Below are 17,710 nucleotides of genomic sequence, written 5' to 3' on the forward strand. Positions count from 1 at the left end.
CTTAGGGAGGCTAGCTTTAGCTTAATTGAGGCTGGGGAATTGCTCTTGAACAAGGAGGGGGCGAATTGTTAGATAATTGCTCTTAAACGACCCGCGAATGGTTGGCTTTGTGTGTAGATGCCTGCAGCTTATGTTGGCGAGCTTTAGTTTAATTGAGGGGGGAGGGGGGTGACGCGGTGGTTGCTAAGAACGACCTTTCACGCCATGAATATTTATCTCGGGGAATCGCATACTTAGAAACTGATGAGCTGTACGGCTCTAAGAGGACTTAATGCCCTCCGGGCCTTACCTGTTTATCCAGTTTTTGAGGACGAAAAGTCTAAGAGAAAACTACCATAATTTATGAAAAAGAATAATTATTCAAAATTATTTCTTTCATTAAAAGTACAGAGAAAACGACATTTTTTTGAGGACAAAAATTAACGAAAATTCATTGCATACAAAACCTAGTAGAGACTTGTTGTTTGATTTGAAAACCTAATGATTTTTGCGTGCAAAAGGGATGACATCAGCACATCAATTCAATTGATACAAGTGGACTGGTTTCCTCGTGCAGTTGAGGTTATTTGTCATTGGCAATTTTTGGTACATTCTTGATGAATTCGTCAAAGTGAGGTCTTTGAAAATTATCAGTGATCAGACCTACTCCTGTTGTCGTATTACTGGTTTGCAGGCTATGTTTTTAATGCGATAGTTGAATTGAATGCCAAAATAGTGCATTTAGGCACACACGTCCAAGAGCAAGCATATACCCATACACAAACACAGGTCATTTTTCAGCGTTCCTTGCAACTTTTTCATCTGATCAATCCCGAGACTTCGATTTCAAAGTGCTTTCAGGTGTTATGGAAGTGTTTGATGCGGAAGACTTCGATGTTCAAGTAGCCGTTGAGCAACTGGGTGGTTTATCAGTAGCCGATGCAATCAATCGTGACTTAAACAATCGTCTACATTTTGTGGACTCAGAAATCCGCCAACATGTAACGGAACACTATGAAGACTTGATTTCACATTCCACCGGAATCAAGAGAGTAGAGAATGTTCTGAACATGATGCAGAATAAATCGCACTCACTGTCGCTCTCTATCAATAGAGTTAAAAGCAAAGTAGATGACAGCTACAATAAGTCACAGAGCAAAGTGGTGCAATTGGAGAATATGCAGAATGTCTGCGATTCGTTGAGGAAGGTCATCCGAGTTCTCTTTATTGGTCGGAGGCTACAGCAGCAGTTGGACACAGGTATGGAAAGACAGCATAGCCATGAAAGGTCTAAATTGTTTGTTTCTAGGTCGCATCATCGTGGTGGTTAGATTTTCGAAATTTTTAGTCTCAAATATGTTCATCGGAATTAACCTTAAACAGTGAAAAACAAAGCTGATGCACGAACATCTAAAATATTTTATGTTAATTTTAATATCAGCACAGTGCCTTAATCGAAAGAAAACAGAAAATTAGAGAAATTGACAATTTTGTAGCGATAGAAATATAACTATAATGTTGATACTGTGCGTTAGTAATTGCATTGGATTGCTGTGAATTTTGATCAGGTGATCGTGACTTGGCGAAAGCAGCACAGAGTGTATGGCAACTGGATCAGCTCTTCTCCTCTTCTGAAGATCTCAGTCGTATAGAGGTCTGTATGCCCATGGAAAGACTTCTCAAGGAGGCAGCTCAAAAGATCAAAGTGCGACTAGTTGAATTACTGCACAAAAGTCTCAACGAGGAGAATCACAATACACTCGGCAGCGTCCTACAGGTATGCAAATTGTTTGGAACTTGTCTCATTAATCTGATTCCGTGCTGTATGGTTTTGAACGGCCTTTTGATTGCCGTTCCCTGTAGTTCTTGATTTCCGATAGCTATTGCTCCTCAGAATTTAAAGCAAGTGAATGGGCTGGAGTCTGCTACAAGAAATCAAATCAAAAGGGCGCCTCAAATCAAATGTACTCAAGTCGCTCGATTTGGATCAATTCAGAATATATTACACCCTCTATATACAAGGTTTATCAGTTCTCTAAACGAAAAGTGCATAGCTTTGATGGTACTCTAATCATTTTGTCATTATCTAAGGAGAGAAAATAATATTAAAAAATGACGGCAAATTTTATGGATTTCAATTTTGAGGAAAGTACTTAACTATGTCGAGTTGACAACATTTTTGGATAATAAATTTTCCATTTGATTGAGCGTTCATAGGACTTCTGCTTTCAAGTTTTTTGTCTAAAGTCAACAGAGGAGTTGAGTTGCATAAGTACGTGTCGGCCTAACCTTTCAATGAAGGTCGAATTCATGTACAGTTCTCTATAAATGTCAAATTTAACAACATTTATTAAGACTTCGAATTTCAGTTCAAAATGCACGTAACGTCTTACTTTTATTTTGCAGTTCAATAGTTCAATATAAATAATGTCTTTCAAGAACTATTAGTTTTTTGGCAATAAGTTTAAATTTTTATGATTGCGAACAGGCAGAGTTTAAGAATTCATTTACTTAATAAAATGTTTTATTTTATCGACATCTATCACGTAAGTTTCTCACCTTTTGCTTCTACTTTGATGAAATAAAAAAATACAAAATTTGCAATGTCTGTGTTTTGAAAGCGTTGTTGAATTTCTTGCTTTGAAATTTTCTTGTTTTGGTGGAGAAGTTCAGTTCAACTGGTTTCCTCAGAAGTTAGCACATAATTAGATATGTGAGTCACCTTTGCTTATTGTTCCGACCCCTCTTGAGGGGGAAGGAACTATATACTCAAACGGGTTTTTTTTTGTTCAGTCAATTTTGGCCGATCGATATATTCATCGTAGAGAGTTGAGACTAGTATCATTAGAAAGCTTGTCCAGCGTAGAATATGGAATTAAAAAGATTTTTTTAATTTTCGTTTTTTACAGGGAGTTATCGAGGTTTAAATTTTGAGAAAATAGTGTGGATTCCGGCGAGATTTTATTCTTTTTCCGGATTTTTCGAATAAAACTTCGCCAATTTTGCTAAAATTTGTTAATTTTTTTTTGAAAATGTTGTTGATTTTTATTTGTAAATACAAAAAAAATCAAAAGAATATTGTAGGCTATTTTTATTATTTTTCTCAAAAATTCTGGCTAAATGTTTCAATATTAAAACTTTTTCTACAAAAACAGCTCGAAATAAGTTTCTTTTGTCCATTTTGATTAAATTTACAGGAAGTACAGACCCAAACACCACTAACACAATTTTTTAGACTCAAAAGGGGGCTTTTTTACTTCAAATTCCGTTGAGAGTGCTCTGTAATTAAAACTTCGCCGTTTTTTGCTAAATTTATTCGTTGATTATCAAACACGCAGCATCTATTTTTGATTTTTTAACTAACAAAAAATCAATATCTATAACATTCGAATAATTAAGTGTTTTTAAAGAACAAACAGCATTAGCAGGGTTAGTTTTGGACCAATCTTGGACTGGTATAATCGGATCGTAAACAAACGGTCTTTTTTATATAAAAAAATTCGATCTCTTCTACAATAAATAAATAACAGAACATAACAGAAAAAAAGCTCACTAATGATAGTTCCAATTGGGTTTCGAATTAGCCCCACACTATTGTATCTAGTTGATTACTTGAAAGCTTATGGTCGTTTTGACTTTTAAAAGTATTTGATTTTCAAATAAATAATGACTTATTGAACTTTTGCCTCTATTTTTCTCTTTCTTTGGTCAATTTGTAGCTTAGTGTCCGCAATGAAAGTTTGCTTCTTCTTTTTATTGAAACCAAATTCGATATTTATTGCGGTTTAACGCCTTAAGTTATGGCTACTGCCTTTGATACAACTAGATTTCAAATTTTCTTAATTTTTATGTATTTGCCCATTTTTCACGTTTTCTAGTTTTGTCACATTATCACGTTATTGACAGGTCATGTATCACATTTTCGGCTTTCAAAATAGGGAACAATTGATATTATTAAAATGCTTGAAGATATAGATTATGATTTTAACGGCTTCGACACTACTTTCTCGAAGAATTTAATTGATTTTTTAAATTGTCTTTAACTGCCGTTTTTACTTTCTCTTTTTAGTCGCATGAAATTTTGCTGTACAATGACCCGTTTTCATTGCCTTTTATGGAGGAATAGATGGGGCGATATTCTGATTTTAGTAGATAGCTGGTAGCTTTCATGACTCTGAAAACAATTGTTTTCCAAATTTAAATAAAAACACTTTTTAATTTCGCAATTTTGTTGCTTTTATTGTCTGGTTGTTATCTAGTCTCGTTAATTACAGCCCAATTATGACATTAGTCTTGTCAAAGGAAGGTTTCAAAAGGGGATTAGTGTCACACAATCTAATGTTTTTGAAGAATTCATTTACTTTACTGGCTTCGACTCGAAAAAAAGTAAATTAATTTTTGATTTTTGTCATGTTTGACGTTCTTTTTGTAGACATAAGACATATTCTGGATAATTGCAATTCTCAAGGGCTTCTGTTGGAAGATTATACGAACCTAATTGGTTTTTTATTTTTTAATTAATGGCGTTCATGTCTTTGGAAATATTTTTTCGAAAAAAATTTTGTGTTACTTATTTTTGCTTTTTGTTCTCCATTTTTGTCTACTTGTTACCTTGCGTCATTAATGAGAAGTCACATAATACATTATCAGTGGTTGCAGAAAGTGCAATTGAACACATTTTGATGGTCATAGTGTGGCTTTACGGTTTCGAAAGCGTTTTCTGCCGAGTTTTATTTGATTTTTTGTTTGTTGTCTATATGTTCTTTTTGTAACCGCGTAAAAAATTGAAAACCGGTATGTCTTAATTACTTCTATGGAAGCATTGGTAATCGTACATCTATGGGATATTTTATTTGATATCTAATGGTTTTTATTATTTTCAAAATTAATTGTCTTAAAAAAATAAGCGAATTTTTTAACTTTACTGTTTTTGTTCTTTATTGCCTAATTGTTACCAAGCCTTTTTATTGACTACTCCCTTATCTTTTCTGTTGAATTACAAGTTATTTTGTTAAATATCAGTTGTATCTGACGGTATTTTGACTGTGTTATTAAGTTTTGTTTTTTAAAACGGACATGAAGTTTTTGATGTAATTAATTTTTGTTGTTGCTGTTGTTTGATTTTGCTGTTCGTCTTGACTCGCTTTCTTAATATTTGCACATCTCATCAATCTAATGCGCCATTTTACTCCACCACAGTTATTTGCTTTGGAGACTTTCTTTTTGTTCATACACCAATTTCTTTTTTAAATACTTGAATTTTTGGGTTTTTCTATGTGCCTCAATTGGTAGACAATCAAGCCAAAATTGTGGATGAGCGGGGTCGGAACCTTATGTGCGATCGCACATTACCGAGTCGCCTTGTTTGGATAGGTGATCAAAAACAATTAGAAGTAATTTTGATCGCTATGGATTCTGCGCGGCTTTGCCTCATTTCAACGCTTCCCGGTGCATGAATCAACTTGTACATGTAAAAGTTCTCTAACTTTTCTGTGGGGTTAAATTACATATTACGCGTTGCCAAACTGCCCCAATAGTCCAAGTAAGTAATCGTACCGGGCAGGTCCGTAATCGTACCAGTCGTAATCGAACAAGTCCGTAATCGTACCGGGCAGGAACGTAATCGTACCAGTCGTAATCGGACAAGTCCGTCATCGTATCGGGCAGGTCCGTAATTGTACCTGCTCGGTTTAATTCATATTGTTTAGCTTGATAGTTTGATATCAAGTCCAACAGGCGACTGAGGCATGAACCCGGAAATTAATATTGATATGCAATTTGTAAATTATCTCAGGTGATTATTAATTGCTCTCGATTGAAGCCATTTTCTTTGTGTCCTGTCTGTTTTGTGGAGAGTTGGCCCAGGAAATCTGATTTTCGCACGATTCGTCGAGACATTGTATGTTTTTTGTTCCGACCCCTCTTGAGGGGGGAGGAACTATATACTCAACTGGTTTTTTTTGTTCAGTCAATTTTGACCGATCGATATATTCTGATTTTAGTAGATAGCTGGTAGCTTTCATGACTCTGAAAACAATTGTTTTCCAAATTTAAATAAAAACCTTTTTTTAATTTCGCAATTTTGTTGCTTTTATTGTCTGGTTGTTATCTAGTCTCGTTAATTACATGCCAATTATGACATTAATGTTGTCAAAGGAAGGTTTCAAAAGGGGATTAGTGTCACACAATCTAATGTTTTTGAAGAATTCATTTACTTTACTGGCTTCGACTCGAAAAAAAGTAGATTAATTTTTGATTTTTGTCATGTTTGACGTTCTTTTTGTAGACATAAAACATATTCTGGATAATTGCAATTCTCAAGGGCTTCTGTTGGAAGATTATACGAACCTAATTGGTTTTTTATTTTTTAATTAATGGCGTTCATGTCTTTGGAAATTTTTTTTCGAAAAAAATTTTGTGTTACTTATTTTTGCTTTTTGTTTTCCATTTTTGTCTACTTGTTACCTTGCTTCATTAATGAGAAGTCACATAATACATTATCAGTGGTTGCAGAAAGTGCAATTGAACACATTTTGATGGTCATAGTATGGCTTTACGGTTTCGAAAGCGTTTTCTGCCAAGTTTTATTTGATTTTTTGTTTGTTGTCTATATGTTCTTTTTGTAACCGCGTAAAAAATTGAAAACCGGCATCTCTTAATTACTTCTATGGAAGCATTGGTAATCGTACATCTATGGGATATTTTATTTGATATCTAATGGTTTTTATTATTTCAAAATTAATTGTCTTGAAAAAAATAAGCGAATTTTTTAACTTTACTGTTTTTGTTCTTTATTGTCTAATTGTTACCAAGCCTTTTTATTGACTACTCCCTTATCTTTTCTGTAGAATTACAAGTTATTTTGTTAAATATCAGTTGTATCTGACGGTATTTCGACTGTGTTATTAAGTTTTGGTTTTTAAAACGGACATGAAGTTTTTGATGTAATTAATTTTTGTTGTTGCTGTTGTTTGATTTTGCTGTTCGTCTTGACTCGCTTTCTTAATATTTGCACATCTCATCAATCTAATGCGCCATTTTTATTCCACCACAGTTATTTGCTTTGGAGACTTTCTTTTCGTTCATACACCAATTTTTAAATACTTGAATTTTTGGGTTTTTTTTCTATGTGCCTCATTTGGTAGACAATCAAGCCAAAATTGTGAATGAGCGGGGTTGGAACCTTATGTGCGATCGCACATTACCGAGTTGCCTTGTTTGGATAGGTGATCAAAAACAATTAGAAGTAATTTTGATCGCTATGGATTCTGCTCGGCTTTGCCTCATTTCAACGCTTCCCGGTGCATGAATCAACTTGTACATGTAAAAGTTCTCTAACTTTTCTGTGGGGTTAAATTACATATTACGCGTTGCCAAACTGCCCCAATAGTCCAAGTAAGTAATCGTACCGGGCAGGTCCGTAATCGTACCAGTCGTAATCGAACAAGTCCGTAATCGTACCGGGCAGGAACGTAATCGTACCAGTCGTAATCGGACAAGTCCGTCATCGTATCGGGCAGGTCCGTAATTGTACCTGCTCGGTTTAATTCATATTGTTTAGCTTGATAGTTTGATATCAAGTCCAACAGGCGACTGAGGCATGAACCCGGAAATTAATATTGATATGCAATTTGTAAATTATCTCAGGTGATTATTAATTGCTCTCGATTGAAGCCATTTTCTTTGTGTCCTGTCTGTTTTGTGGAGAGTTGGCCCAGGAAATCTGATTTTCGCACGATTCGTCGAGACATTGTATGTTTTTTGTTCCGACCCCTCTTGAGGGGGGAGGAACTACATACTCAACTGGTTTTTTTTGTTCAGTCAATTTTGACCGATCGATATATTCATCGTAGAGAATTGTGAGTGGTAGCATTAAAAAGCGCCTCCAGCGTAGAGTATGGAATTAAAAAGATTTTTTTGAATTTCTTAGTAAATTATCTGGTTATCGTGGTTTAAATTTTTGAGAAAATTAGACCGATTTGAGTCATTTTTTTCACATTTTCCGGAATTTTTGCCTAAAATTTCGTCAATTCTGCTAAAATATGTGAAAATTGTTAACAATAGTACTGTTGATTTTGTTTCTGAAGACAAAAAGTCTTGTTGAGTATTTTGATTTAATTTTGGCTAAATATTTCAAAATTCAGCCATTTTCATCATAAAGTGCCCGAAATAAGATGTTTTTTAGTCCAATCTGACAAAATTTGCCGGAAGTACACGCCAAAAAACATAACACAGTCTTTGTAAACTGCAAAAGGAGGTAGTCTTTCTTTCACTTCCCTTGACAGTAGTAGTCTAGAATTAAAATGTTGCCGTTTTTTGCTAATTTTACTCTATCAAAAAGGCAGTTTTTATTTTTGATCTTTTAAACTAACAAATTATCAAGATCTTTAACATTCGAAACAACTGAGTGTTCTTAATGGACGAACAGCAATAGATAGGCTGGTTTTGGTCCAATCTTCGACTGTTACAATCCAAAAAAGTTCTGATTTGATCAGTTGGTCTTCTTCAAAAAAATTTCGATCTTTTTAATGTTAATTAAGAACAGAAGAATTCAAATCAAAGCTCACTGTTGATAGGTCCAATTGACTTCCTAAGCAGTTCCAAATTAATGTATTAAGTATCTTACTCAAGAGATTATGGTCGTTTAGACTTTTAAAAATGTTTGATTTTTTAAATGAACAGTAGCTTATTGAACTTTGCCACTATTTTTAATTGCTCTCAGACGAAGTTTGTAGCAATTGTATTAGTCCTGTCGGTCTTTTTTAATGCGATTTTTCGCTTGACCAATTTTTCGTCTGACGCTTTTGACTTTTCGTCCTCAAAAACGGGATAAACAGGTAGCGCCCAGCGGGCATCAAGTGCTCTTAGAGCCTTTCAGGTCTGTTTCAGCTCAAACTGTTTTGGAGACTTATACTTATACTTATGGTGTGAAGGGCTGTTCTTAGAGGTTGAGACACCCCCCATTGTTGACCCTCCACCCCCCCACTATTGCCTCCGTCCCCCACCGCGCTGTTGCCCCCCCCCAACCCAGTGCTGCCCCCCATCAGCCCCCATTGCACCCCCCCCCCCCCCCGTGGCTAGCTACTGACCGAGCCAACCGCTCGCCGGTCGTTTGATAGCAATTCGCCCGACGTTAGTCGGTTATGTTTCTTTTAATTTGGTAAACTTGTAGCTTAATGTCAGCAAATAAAATGCTTCTGCCTCCTCTTTAAAAATATGGTTTTCTAGCTTTGATACTTCTAGATCTCACATTTTTTTTTATTTTTTAGGCATTGCCCCATTTTTCACGTTTTTTTTTCGTTTTATCAAACTATCACATTATTGACAGTTCACATATTACATTATTGGCGTTCAAATAAGGCACAATTGAACGTGTGAAAGTCTTTAAGGGCATAGATTATGGTTTTAAACGGCTTCGACTCCCCTTTCGCGAAGAATTTAATTGAATTTTTTACATTTGTCTTTAACTGTTGTTTTTTACTATGTCTTTTTAGTCGTATGAAATCTCCTGGATAATGACAGGTCTCATTGGCTTCTTATGGAGGAGTAAATGAGCCAATGTTCTTATTTGAGTAGATAGCTGATGGCTTTCATGACTTTGAAAACATTTGTTTTCAAAAATAAAAATACTTTTTAACTTCGCTTTTTTTGTTTGTCTCTTACCTTATTTGTCTTGTTAATTACAGGTCACATATGACATAATTTTTGTCGAGGCAAAGGTGCAAGCGTACAAAATCTAATAATTTAAAAGAAATTCGATATAAAGTTACTGGCTTCGACACCGGTTTTTCGCAAAAAAAGCAAACTAATTTCTGATTTTGTCTATATTTGACGTTCTTTTTGTAGACGTAAGACATATTCTGAATAATAACAGGTCTCGCTTCCTTTGGATGAATAAAAAAATTTTTTAATTGTTTAATTTTGCAGCTTATGGCTTTCATGACATTGAAAATAATTGTTTTCAAAAAAATACAAGTATTACTCAATTTTGCCGTTTTTCTCCTTTGCCTACTTTTTACGTGTTCTCATTAATGAAAGGTAGCATACCGCATTATTGGTGTGCGGGGAAGGCTCAATTGAACTTATTTGAGGTGCAAAATTTAACTTTACGGCTTCGATAGCGTTTTCTCGCAAGTTTTAATTGAATTTTTGTTTGTTTATTTGCTGTTCTTTTTGTAACCGCATAAAAATTTGAATAGTAACAGGTCTTAATCGCCTCCCATAGATGCGTATGTGATCATAAACATATTGGATGTTTTCAATTGCAATATAATGTTTTTCCTTACTTTGAAAATATTATCGAAATTATACTTTGAATTCATTACCTTGTTTTTAAAAATAAGGCAATTTTTTGCTGTTCTTTGTTACTTTTGTCTTATTGGTACCGAGCTTTATTACGGAGTGGTCCTTTATATTTTTTAGTGAATCACAAGTTATTTTATCTAGTTTCAGTTTTATCTGACGCTGTTTTGACCTTATAAGTTTTTTTAAAGTGGACAAAAGTTTTGGATGTAATTAATGTTTGTTGTTATTGTTTTCTGATTTTGTTGTTCATCTTGACTCGCTTTTCCAATAATGGGCGGTCTCATCAATTTAAAGCGGAATTTTTTTACTCCACTGAGTTATTTGCGTTGGAGTGGATCTTTTTGTTCATACACATTGCTTTTTGAAAAATACTGTTCCTCATTTGGTAGACATTTATGCCAAAAATGTGGATGAGCGGGGTGGGAAGTTTGTGTGCGAAAGCAGCAGATTACCGAACATACTTGTTTGTAACAGAAAATTTTCGCTTGAACATATCGACGTCTTTGCATATTTTCGCGCCCTTGCCTTTTTAATAGCGCTCAAACAAAATTTGTAGCAATTGTATTAGTCCTTTGGTCTTTTTTATGCAATTTTTTGCTTCACTGATTTTTCGTTTGATTCTTTTAACTTTTCCACCTATAAACGGGATAAACAGGTAAAGGCCGAAGGTTATTAAGTGGCTGATCAGCTCTCATAGATTTCTTTCACACTTTCGTCAGTTTTTAGTGATCTAAGTTGCTGTTCTGAAATAAAGTTTGTTGGTAAAAGCAATTGTGAGCGGAATGAAATCAAAGGCATTGTAGCTGAGTGGTTAAGCTGTCAGATTGGTAACTTGGAGGTAAGTGGTTCGAACCCCAGTGGGGGGGGGGATTTTTGCACTCATAAAACTTTTCTAAGCTACATACCATCTTATTTAAATTGCCCCGCCTGTCATTCGAGGGTAAGTCATCCGACTTTAGTCGATTTATGATATGATTTGTAACGGACTGCAGCAGACTAGGATATAATCGAGTATTCAAGAGTCGTTTGAGAGCAGTGCGTCTCTAGTTGGTCGGATATGTTGTTGAAGAGTCTTTCTGATATCGTTAAATATAATCTAAAGTGGGTTTATTCTCGTTATTTTGGCTTATAGCGTGTTTTCTGAAATCGTATAAGAAAGTGGGTTTTCATTAGACCTGTTTTCGTAGTATCGAGTTATTATTTAATTGCTGCGTTGGCTATCCATTGAAACTATTGATAACGAGAGCCGAAAAATAGTCATGTAGCGTACTGAAAACCGCGTGTAAATTGTGTACCCGTTAATGCGTTTAAATCAGCAGCAACACTCGATCAGTACTTTAACTTTTTCGTTGTAACTGTCTGGTAATACTGTTTATTACGTAAACTTTCCTAGTTGGTAGTATTATTAAACAGTTGTTTGCCCCCAGCAGTTTCTCCTTGATTTTAACCCGTTTTGGTACTAAATATTAATTGGTGTTATGACGAACTTTCGCTAATTAACATTTTTGTTGGTAATCTGTTGATGCTTTTAGGCTTACTATCATCTAAATCAACTGACTTCCTGTCTTGGTACTGTGGTAGAGGAGCTGAAGAAGAACCTGAGCACTGAGGTCTCTAAACTGCTCAGTATCAACCAGTTGAACAAGAGTGAGTCCAATAAAGGATTCGGACCTGGCAAAGCCAACATGCCAATCACGGGAAATTCCGCAATCATTAGGTTGGTCTCACATTGTAGCAATCTATAATTGAATTACAACCGGGCATATAAAGGCTTTTTTGAAAAATTTTACTTAATTGGACTTGTCATTAAAATGGACTTGTAAATGGATAATTTTTTATTAACATGAATCAATATTTATCTCCGATAGAAGCAACTTATTTTGTTGAAATTCATCAGTTGATAACTGAGGCTTAGGGATGCTAGCGTTAGCTTACTAGAGGGGTGGTGGTGCGTCAGTTAGCTAGTTTAAATGCGGTGGAGTGTATGTGTGTGTGTGTGTGTGTGTGTGTGTGTGTGTGTGTGTGTGTGTGTGTGTGTGTGTGTGTGTGTGTGTGTGTGTGTGTGTGTGTGTGTGTGTGTGTGTGTGTGTGTGTGTGTGTGTGTGTGTGTGTGTGTGTGTGTGTGTGTGTGTGTGTGTGTGTGTGGTGTGTGTGTGTGTGTGTGTGTGTGTGTGTGTGTGTGTGTGTGTGTGTGTGTGTGTGTGTGTGTGTGTGTGTGTGTGTGTGTGTGTGTGTGTGTGTGTGTGTGTGTGTGTGTGTGTGTGTGTGTGTGTGTGTGTGTGTGTGTGTGTGTGTGTGTGTGTGTGTGTGTGTGTGTGTGTGTGTGTGTGTGTGTGTGTGTGTGTGTGTGTGTGTGTGTGTGTGTGTGTGTGTGTGTGTGTGTGTGTGTGTGTGTGTGTGTGTGTGTGTGTGTGTGTGTGTGTGTGTGTGTGTGTGTGTGTGTGTGTGTGTGTGTGTGTGTGTGTGTGTGTGTGTGTGTGTGTGTGTGTGTGTGTGTGTGTGTGTGTGTGTGTGTGTGTGTGTGTGTGTGTGTGTGTGTGTGTGTGTGTGTGTGTGTGTGTGTGTGTGTGTGTGTGTGTGTGTGTGTGTGTGTGTGTGTGTGTGTGTGTGTGTGTGTGTGTGTGTGTGTGTGTGTGTGTGTGTGTGTGTGTGTGTGTGTGTGTGTGTGTGTGTGTGTGTGTGTGTGTGTGTGTGTGTGTGTGTGTGTGTGTGTGTGTGTGTGTGTGTGTGTGTGTGTGTGTGTGTGTGTGTGTGTGTGTGTGTGTGTGTGTGTGTGTGTGTGTGTGTGTGTGTGTGTGTGTGTGTGTGTGTGTGTGTGTGTGTGTGTGTGTGTGTGTGTGTGTGTGTGTGTGTGTGTGTGTGTGTGTGTGTGTGTGTGTGTGTGTGTGTGTGTGTGTGTGTGTGTGTGTGTGTGTGTGTGTGTGTGTGTGTGTGTGTGTGTGTGTGTGTGTGTGTGTGTGTGTGTGTGTGTGTGTGTGTGTGTGTGTGTGTGTGTGTGTGTGTGTGTGTGTGTGTGTGTGTGTGTGTGTGTGTGTGTGTGTGTGGTGTGTGTGTGTGTGTGTGTGTGTGTGTGTGTGTGTGTGTGTGTGTGTGTGTGTGTGTGTGTGTGTGCGCGCGTGCGTGCGTGCGTGCGTCGCGTGCGTGCGTGCGTGCGTGCGTGCGTGCGTGCGTGCGTGCGTGCGTGCGTGCGTGCGTGCGTGCGTGCGTGCGTGCGTGCGTGCGTGCGTGCGTGCGTGCGTGCGTGCGTGTGTGTGTGTGTGTGTGGGGGGGGGGGGGGAGAGTTACGTGGCAGGGGAACGGAGTTGGGGTTGGGGGAGCAGGGGGTTAAACTTGTTAGTCTTGACATAAATTGGAATTCTGAATGAAACAGTATTTAAATACTGTTTGATTCAGAATTCCCTGTTTGTCTATCAATTTATGTCAAGACTTACAAATTTGACCCCCTGCTCCCCCCACCACCCACTCCGCTCCCTGCCACGCCCCCCCCCCCCCTACTCTCAACCGCACTTAAACCAGCAAACTGACGCACCTCCACCCCCTCTATTAAGCTAAAGCTAGCCTCCCTAAGCCGCAGTTATCTACTGATGAATCCAACCACTCGCCAGTCTTTTGAGAGCAATTCGCACGACGTTAGACGGTTATGCTTTATTTAGGTCAAACTTCTGGACAAATACGGAAAAAATTGTGAGCTTGTGCGTGGCGAGTATTCAAAAATACCACTTTGTCATGACTTTGCTTTCCAAAAAGAAAGACTCAGCCACCAACTACTGCTCATTTCTGGAACTTGTCGCTGCGGAAAACGAAGACTTGGTTTCGCTGGAGTCATATTTCCGATTCGTGCAGAACCTATTGAAAACGGAATTCTCAAAATGTGCGTCGAATAGCAGCACGCTGAAACAGATCATAGAAAGCGAGTATCCGAAATTCTTGAAGTCGTTCCTGAATTTGAGAGACAAAACAGCTTCGTATTGCGAGCTGAACTCTGATTCGATGGGTATAAGTGACTATTCGCGGGGCAGTGCAAATACGATTCAAAATGGTTGGAAGAAATGCTTGGACGACTTTTTGAGCGCCTATTTGTCGCGATCTTTGTCCAGACTGTTCGATCCAGTCAATTTGGCATTCTCGAAAAAAGATGTAAAATTACCAAATAGCGATGAAACAAACGCAATATTAGGTCAGTATACTTTGTGTTCCTTGTCCAAGTGTTCTACTGTATCTGATATACTTTCATTTCCACTGATGGGTACCGTTCCACTCGTGGGATATGACAATATGTCATTTTCATCTTCACACCTGTATAATGGTATGTTCTAATAAAAATTATTCTTTGCCACCTCTTTGCCATGCATTCCATTATTACGACAAAACACGCATTAGTTCCTTTACACATGCTCATGAAAAAAAAAATTGTTCACGGGGAAGGTAAACATTTTCAAAAGAATTCAAAAACATTTACCAGACGAAAGTTTATCAGTTAAAGTGATTCGTCGGATACTGTTCGGTTTTTCACTTTAAAACTATAGTTATAATAAAACAGATTGTTTAAGTAATTTTTAGTTCATTTCAAATTGAGATGTAAAATAATATGAAACTAAAATGTCGTGAGTGATCTTAGCTCCGGTGCTAGATGCTATTTTCAAATAATTCGGTTTTAATCAATGTTACAAATTTTGGGACTTTAATGCTGCAAAAATAAACGAGATTTTTCTATAGAATTTTCTAGACTGATCTTTTTGTTTCAAACGAATTGAGGTTCCATGAGGCTTATTGCAATATCGTTTCAGGTGGCATTACATCAGAACTGAATGTCGTGCAATTTGACACGGATCTTACAGCTGCTGTGTGCAAAAATGTTGCCAAGATGCTTAACTTGTTCGCAATAAAAGCGGAGGAAATAGTTCCCGCAAGCTCACCCGATTGTTGGCAACTCTTAACATCAATGAACGATACGCAGCAATTCATGGTCAGCGTTGCGAATTCAGTTTACGCGTTCAGAGCCAACGCAATCGAAGTTCTGGAAAAAGTTTCATTATCTCCAAATTGTAAAATAATTCTCAATCCTTCCATTGAGAAATTAGAATCGACTGTTCTTAATATCTTACACACTTGGCTTTCACATGCGCAAAATTACGTTAAAGATATTATCAAAACGCTGCACAAGGAAAAATTTGTGCTGGAGTCTACGGCAATTGCGACTGATAAGACATCGCTGTACATACGAGAGTTAAGTGCCTTCACTCAGCGTGTATATCAAAGTTATCTTAGCAAATTTACCTGTTACAACTGTGTCGAAAATGCTTGTGACGAAATATTCAAAAACTGTTCCGAATTTTTGATGCTTCACGTTGCAATGATATGCGAAGTGAATGAGCCGGGATTCAGTGTAATTTCTAAGGATATCGAGCAGTTTGAAATATCAATGAAGCAACTTTACCCGTCATCAAACTATTCGTTTAAAAGCTTGCGCCTGTTTTCTACTATTGTAAACTATGAACCAGAGGCCTTGGTTGAGTTATTGAAGACTTCAGATTTGATTAAACCGAGCATTGTACTGATGGTTTTGTTTTCACGCGCGTATCCGGAAATCACACCGCCTCACGTAGCAGCAGATATGGATAATCTAGACATGAGCAAATGGTTTGACGATCACCCAATGGAAAAAGATAGAATTGCTTTCTTTAACTCTGGTCTCGAAGCCTATGTGCAAAAAGTGAGAAATGAGGGTGTGAAAGAGTATTCAAAATTCTACCGTCATCTGAGAAGTATGTTGCAATTGGCCTTTGATAAAGTATCCCCCGCGGCAAGTCAAACTACAAGTTTGTGAACATATATGAACTCAAATGACTGATAACTTACTGTAAATATTGGAATGAAACACTTGCATATCTTAATTAGGGATCTGTTCCATTATATTCTGTAAATTTAATTTAAGGGTGAAACTTTGGTTTTGTTAACCGGAAAGGAATAGTTATGAGGCTAGTATTTATCTCTAGGTTTCACTGTTTGTAATTTGGCTCACGATTCCTGAATTTGGGTATATTGGTTTGCCTGCTGTTCTAGGTATATACTAATCGAAAAACGTTTGATAATACGTTTCTTAATACCAACCATGATGATTGATTCAACCAATTTATTATGGTTAATCCAATTTTGCTTAATGATAATGTGAAATGTAAAACCGTTGGCGCTATGCTTGTTCTCAAATGCCTCAAGTTAACTAAACAAAGAATCTGTACTCGAAATTACCTATCAGGTAAGAGTTACTTATATTGGGAGGGAACCGCATTTTCATAAGAAATAGATTTTGTTTGAGTAATAGCAGCGCTCTACTCTTTTTTACAATTCGAAGAATTTGAATTGTATTGGGGTGCTGTTTTTTTAACAGCTTGTCTTTATACGATTAGTCTTTTTTGCGAGCGTCTTTGAAACAGAAAGTGAAATGCGTGACTACTAAGCGTTTAGGTCAAATTGCTCAAGAAACCTGAAGCGCAGATCTAAGAGAGAGTGGGTCTTCTGCGTGTCTATTTTTGAGAAAGATCGAGAGAAGTTTGATTTCACTAAGCGAGCAAATTTTGATGGTGAGAATTTTTGCACAGTAGAGTTAGCACACAATTTTTTCATTCAAATGTTTTTCTGCCATTTAGATAGTAAAAAAACTACTAATAGTGCGTTTGAAAGCATTTTTGACCACCTGACGGAATTATTAGATTTTTAGATGCAATTTTCAGCTTTGTTTTTTTACTATTTCGCCTTAATTAGCGATTTTTTAATTGCTCTCAAACGAAGTTAGTAGCAATTATATTAGTCCTGTCGGTCTTTTTTTGGCGATTTTTCGCTTGACCGATTTTTCGTCTGACGCTTTTGAATTTTCGTCCTCAAAAACGGGATAAAAAGGTAGCGCCCAGCGGCCATTAAGTGCTCTTAGAGCCTTTCAGGTCTGTTTCAGCTGAAATTGTTTTGGAGACTTATACTTATGGTGTGAAGGGCGATTCTTAGAGGTTGAAGACAACCCCCACTGTTGACCGTCCCCCTCCCCCCACTATTGCCCCACAACCCCCATCGCGCCGCAGTTGCCTCCCACGCCAGTGTTGCTCCACCCCACCCCTCCATTCAGCCCCCGGTGCACCCCCTGCACCCCCAACCGCTCGCTAAAAACGCAAATTTATGCTATTTGGCAATTTTTATCAAGCTTTTTGGACATTTTTTGATTTTTAGCCCTGGGTGTCAATGAACCTCCACTAGGTTTTAACAGGTTTTTTTGACATTTATTTTTCCTTGTTCAGCTAATTCAGGCCTTTCCAGACCCAGGGCCACAAAACATCCTAAGGGGTTTGATAATACGTTACTGACAAATTTTTATACGTCACAGAAGAGCTTTTCAACTTTTTAATGTCACAAATTTTAGCAATCTTTTGATAAAACT

General features: G+C 37.2%; 1 protein-coding gene across 1 annotated transcript; it reads left to right on the forward strand.

Annotated features, from left to right (window-relative positions):
- Positions 1-844: 844 nt before the first annotated feature.
- LOC142358352 (conserved oligomeric Golgi complex subunit 5-like) lies at positions 845-16,231 on the forward strand. Its single transcript, XM_075409764.1, has 5 exons — positions 845-1,239; positions 1,548-1,756; positions 11,817-12,001; positions 13,938-14,461; positions 15,072-16,231. The coding sequence occupies exons 1-5, from the start codon at positions 846-848 to the stop codon at positions 16,109-16,111; spliced, it is 2,352 nt and encodes a 783-aa protein (XP_075265879.1). The 5' UTR covers position 845; the 3' UTR covers positions 16,112-16,231.
- Positions 16,232-17,710: the final 1,479 nt, after the last annotated feature.

This window comes from Convolutriloba macropyga, unplaced genomic scaffold, assembly GCF_964194025.1.
Source record: "Convolutriloba macropyga unplaced genomic scaffold, txConMacr16.3 SCAFFOLD_1256, whole genome shotgun sequence".
NCBI classification, from domain to species: Eukaryota; Metazoa; Xenacoelomorpha; order Acoela; family Convolutidae; genus Convolutriloba; species Convolutriloba macropyga.

Bases quoted from the DNA above. Each gene is read 5' to 3' on its own strand.
- LOC142358352 (XM_075409764.1), top strand. From the start codon at position 846: ATGGAAGTGTTTGATGCGGAAGACTTCGATGTTCAAGTAGCCGTTGAG. The intron at 1,240-1,547 runs GTATGGAAAGAC...AATTTTGATCAG, and splicing joins ACAGCAGCAGTTGGACACAG to GTGATCGTGACTTGGCGAAA. The intron at 14,462-15,071 runs GTCAGTATACTT...ATATCGTTTCAG, and splicing joins TGAAACAAACGCAATATTAG to GTGGCATTACATCAGAACTG.